The sequence below is a fragment of the Gopherus evgoodei genome, chromosome 13 (assembly GCF_007399415.2).
Source record: "Gopherus evgoodei ecotype Sinaloan lineage chromosome 13, rGopEvg1_v1.p, whole genome shotgun sequence".
Lineage (NCBI taxonomy): Eukaryota > Metazoa > Chordata > Testudines > Testudinidae > Gopherus > Gopherus evgoodei.
Window position 1 is genome coordinate 8,464,091 of NC_044334.1, and position 5,249 is coordinate 8,469,339.

Consider the following 5,249-nt stretch of genomic DNA (forward strand, 5'->3'; position numbering starts at 1 on the left):
AGTTCTGTCTCTGCAAATTCTCTCATCAGGCCTTGGCTGGGGAAGTTGGAATGAGCAGTGAACTGGATGAAGTGGCCCGGGCTCTCTTTAATGGACAGATCCCTAGTATCTGGAGAAAGCTGGCACCTGACACACTAAAAACACTTGGAAATTGGATGATTTACTTTAGGAATAGGTATAACCAATACACCTCCTGGGTGAGTAAGAACAGAGAAACCCTCTTTTGTATCTGCATTAGTTACTGCCCAAATTAGAGTCAGTCTATAGAATTCAACACCTAACACAAAATGCTTTAACTAAAAGCTATTTGAAACAAACCCATTCAGTTACAGTAGTGACACCACGCACAGCGTTACTGAAGCATTGCAGTGTGCTGATTAGATAAGATTCATTGGCCAATCTTTAGAGATGCTTAGCACCTGCAGCTACCATTTAAAGTCAGTGACAGCTGCAGGTGCTTAGCACTGAACCCCCTATTTTTGAATGAGGAGCAGGCAGTTTCCTCATGGGACAGAGCAGTTCAGAATTGAAAGAGGTCTCTTGTGATTGATTCCAGGTTAATGAGGGCGAACCAAATGTTATGTGGCTCTCAGGACTACATATTCCTGAGTCTTATCTCACAGCTCTTGTTCAAGCCACCTGTAGGAAAAATGGCTGGCCGCTGGATCGCTCCACCCTGTACACACAAGTGACCCAGTATGGTACTGCAGAGGAAGTCACCGAGCGCCCTGGGCAAGGTAGCACTTTCCAATGCAGAGAGTTTGCAAAAGCGGTTGTTAATTGGGCTGCAAACACAATATTTGGCCATTTTATAAAGGTAATAAGCGTTAGTTTGTTTTAGCCTGTGCCTTTGCAGCCAAGAACTAGGATTTGTCTGTGACCATGACCATTCAGCGGAAGGAACTGATGCCAAGATATTCAGCAGGAATGGGAGTTAGGCTCTGTCCATATGTAAAATGCTACAGTGGCCCAGCTGCAGCTACACTGCTGTAGCACTTCTTTGTGGACACTACAGCACAGGGAGAGGTTCTCCTGGCACTGTAGTAAATCCGCCTCCCTGAGAGGTGGTAGCTAGCGAATGGAAGAGTTCTTCCGTCAACCTAGTACTGTCTGCCTGGGGACTTAGGTCAGCTTAACTACAGTGCTGAGAGGCATGGATTTTTCACACCCGAGCGATGTCACTGAGTTGTTCTAATTTTCTACGGTAGCGCAGCCCTGAAAGGGACTGATGTTGAACATCACAACAGCTAACTTTTAGGTTCCTAGAAAATCACTAGGATTCACAAAGCCTAGGTTTGGGGCCTAGGCTCCCTGTACAATCAATGTGGGGAGACAGGCGCCTAAGAATGGAAGTCACAAAAAGCAGTACATTGAGCAGGGGCCGCCTGAGCTAGCCAGTGCCATCGGTGGAGGAGAGGGGTCTGTGCTAGGCCCCATCCCTAAGTCCACGTAGCAGAGAAGCAGCTAGTGGTGTGCTCTACAGCTGGAAACCTCTCCTGGAGTCAGGTGCCTAAGTTATTTATTGCAAGAAACAGAGGAGGACCCCCAGCCTCCTAACTTTTAGTCCAATAGTGAGGGTACTCACATGGGATGTGGGAGACCTCCAGTTCAAGTTCCCCCATGCCTGATTTGACCAGAAGTCTTCCACCTTTTAGGTGAGTGCCCTAACCACTGCACACAGGGTAGTCTGATGTGAGGAGCTCCCTCAATTGCATTCGTTGAAGCGATTGCACTTCATATAAATTATTAGCAAGTCACTGGCACAGAGAACTAGATGCTGGGTCTGTCAGGTGAGTGCCTTACCTACCAGCCTCATGCACTCGGTTCCATTCTTCCTCTTTCATTATTTATACATAGTGGAACTGCTTTGATAGGAGAGACTGAGGGAATCTGGACTAGCTCAGTGGTTAGGGCACTCATCTGAGAGGTGCCATATCTCTGGTAAAATTCCTAATCCCTGGGCTACAATTTATAAGGAAGATCGTCCTCCCCCCATGGTGTGTGGTGTTAGGTGACCTCTGAGCTCGCCTAGCTCAGGCCCTGCAGGCAAGATCAGTGGATTTTCTGGCTCACACTGGGGCCTAGGTATGTGGACACAGCAATGCATGGGCCCAGGGATGGATCCACAGGCAGTTAAGGACCTTTTACAGGAAAATCTTGCGCACTGAGTGAGTTTAAGCAGCAGTTGAGCAGGGGCTTAGCGAATGTGGGATTTTGGAACCTAAGTGCCTTTGCAAATGTAGCTCTTAAGGGTTAGAACAGAGGGCTGGGAGTCAAGACTCCTGGGAGGCCTTTATTGCTTTGCTAGTAGCTTTCTTTTTGACCGTAGGCAAGTAAACTCTCTATTTTAGCTTGCTCATCAGTAAAAATACCAGCCGACAGTAATGCTAAGGGTTTATTCCTTAATATAAAAACCTTTGGACAGATTACTGCTAGGCTGTAGTTATCAGAACTGGTTAACAAATCTGGGAAAATATTTGCACATTTTTGTAGTTTCCTTTCTGTCAAAATTTTCATTTTTCCAGTCTAATTATTAATTCAAAGACATAGGAAGTGCTGTATCACTGCAGCCCAGGTGTCCATCACCTCAGATAGCCCTTCTTGGACAGAGGTAATTTCCATATAGTACAAAGGTGTTGAGGTGCTATGCACTAACATGCCCCAGGCACTTAGTGGCTGGTTTATGCCCTAAGGCTTGAGTGCCTTTAAAAATGTTCAGCCTAGATAGTGTAAAGATATATTTAATTTTAAAAACTTCATGAAGTTGGCTTGTCTGATTCACAATAAGTAAACGTAAAAGTCACTTACAGTATTTCAGTGCGCTGAGGTTGCTGTAAACCTAGTAACAAGGTCTAGCTCGTCCAGAGAGAATGTGCCTTACAAAAAAAGAATCCTTTTAAAATGGATTCATTTAGCAAAATGTTCCTTTTCTACTTGCTGCAGGATGCTTTGTTTCTGGTCTATATCTGGAAGGAGCAGACTGGGACATTGAGAATTGCTGTCTTGCCCGAAGCAAGCCCAAAGTCTTGACGGTAGATTTACCTATTCTAAAGATAATTCCTATTGAATCACATCGGCTCAAACTACAGGTATGAACATCTTCCCTCAAGGACAGATTGATGGGCTCTTTCCTATTACCACAGGGAGAGCACATACAGATGTGATTGTTTTAACAACAAAATAGCTTTAGAGATGACTGCGTGTGAAATAGACAAGGCATCATTTTTGTCTTTCTTAATTAGATTTCTCTGGTATTAGTTGCTAACAGTTGGTGACACATTTAGTTTTGGACAATGAGGATTACTGTATGAAATGAAAATTGGGGAAGCTGATACATCCCTGTCCCCCTATCTGCCCCAGCCAGTGATTTAAATTAAGGCTGTCTTAGTATTACAGATTTAAGATTGTAACAGTGAATGCAAGCTTTTGATATCACCTTTACTAAAGGCGTAAGGGTTCAATCCTGCAAACCCTAATCCTTAAGGATCCTTATTCATGTGATTAGTTTGCAGAGTCATGAGCCCCTGTTGTACTTCAAACAATACCTGCTTTTCTCTTGTCTTTAGAACACATTCCGGACACCTGTGTACACAACCTCCATGAGAAGAAATGCTATGGGCATTGGCTTAGTTTTTGAAGCTGATCTTTCAACCGTAAAGCATATTTCCCACTGGGTGCTGCAAGGGGTCTGTCTCACTTTGAACTCTGACTGACACCTTAAACTGTCCATTTCTTACACCCAAAGTGCATTGGTGGATAGCTGAGAACAACTTATGAAGTCAAATTAAGCCAAGAAGCATGGGATCAAGTTTTTTGTGCCGCATGTTTTCAAGAGAATTTGCAGCAATTTTTCCTAACACATTAAGATTTAGTAAATACAAAGCACCATGCAACTTAACTTACATTTAATTTTGTCTTCATATTTGAAGACTTTTAGCCATTTATGTCAATTTGTATCTAACTTTTTCTGTACTTTTGAAAAATAAAGGTTTTAGCCTTTTAGGCTGGAGAGTTCTTAAAACAAAATAATTTCACACACACGTACTGTCATAGGTTGGTATGATTATAAGAAACTTTTTTCACTTCCCCCTGCTACTGTCTTCCTTTAAAAGAGATTCTTTCCATGCTCAAAGAGCAAAGAGGTGGGTTGTCCAGTCATGCCACAGACTGGTTTTGATATCATTGTAGATTCAATCTTGCACCTTACTGTAAACTTTAGACTCAGGCATGGGAAGTTGGATTACTTTCCAGAGCCCTGGCTGATCTATAATGTCCTTAATCTAAAGGATAAGTACCTACTTCCAACCTCTAAGAAGAGGTTTCTTTTATTAGCTTTAACAAGCATTGTATTTTGAATTGGTAAAGGCACATTATAGACCTACCAGCATTTTGGAGTAGTCATTTGCTCAGCTCTATTTGTTGTGGTTTATCGGACAGCAGACTTATACCACAGCAAGAATGAGTGTTGAGGCTAACTCCCAGAAACTTAGGAGTTAAAGGAATATGCTTTCACAAAATCTGCATTGGTGTTTTTGTGGTGTGTGTGTGTATTTGGGGTAGGGGAAAGGAAGGAGGAGGGTGATGGGCAAGCAGCTGGTATGTTACTGGGAGAACAGGAGTCACACAGGACAAGTCAAAGACAACACTGTTCCTCCCATCCTTTGACTACCAGCATGGCAATGCCTTGAGGAAAGCCAGGTTCTCTAGTACTGATTTCCTGTGGTCGCTTGGGTAAGTCATTTCAAGACACGGGTTAAAATGAGTATGAGATTTATCCACTGCTGTAAACTACCTTGAGATCTATGGCTGAAGTGAGCTACAGAACTGAAAACTAGGGCCATCTTCCATACATCTGGAATGAGGGGGTTGAGGATAAACTACTTAAATATTTCTGTTTATTTGCTACTAGAGATCACTAAACCAAAACAGTTTTTAAAATTGTGAGTTAGAAAGGAAAACATTCCCCTTTTTTGTCTCACAGTTTAGTAACTATTTTTTCCTCTGAATCGTAGATTCCCATCCTCTAAAAAAAACCCAACAGAATATTTGTACTTTGCTAATAATTGACACACTTAGTAATGGAATTCTCCAAAACCATTTGAAACATTGAGAATGGGACGAAAGGCTCCCAAGGTTAACATTCTCAGATAACTCTAAAAATACCATTTGGGTTTTGCATCCTTCCGTGAGTGTGCCTCAGAACAGAGTGAGCCTGGTGTCTCCATAAAGTTCTTTCAAACTTAAAACAA

At 42.6% G+C, this 5,249-nt stretch overlaps 1 protein-coding gene across 1 annotated transcript in view; it reads left to right on the top strand.

The window, feature by feature from the left end:
- Positions 1-3,962, top strand: part of LOC115661161 (dynein heavy chain 10, axonemal-like) — an 85,308-nt gene extending 81,346 nt beyond the window's left edge. The window contains exons 69-72 of the mRNA XM_030583410.1: positions 30-197; positions 557-737; positions 2,944-3,089; positions 3,567-3,962. Coding sequence (XP_030439270.1) covers positions 30-197; positions 557-737; positions 2,944-3,089; positions 3,567-3,713 — 642 coding nt within the window. The 3' untranslated portion in view covers positions 3,714-3,962. The remainder of the gene's footprint in view (positions 1-29; positions 198-556; positions 738-2,943; positions 3,090-3,566) is intronic.
- The last annotated feature ends 1,287 nt before the right edge of the window (positions 3,963-5,249 follow it).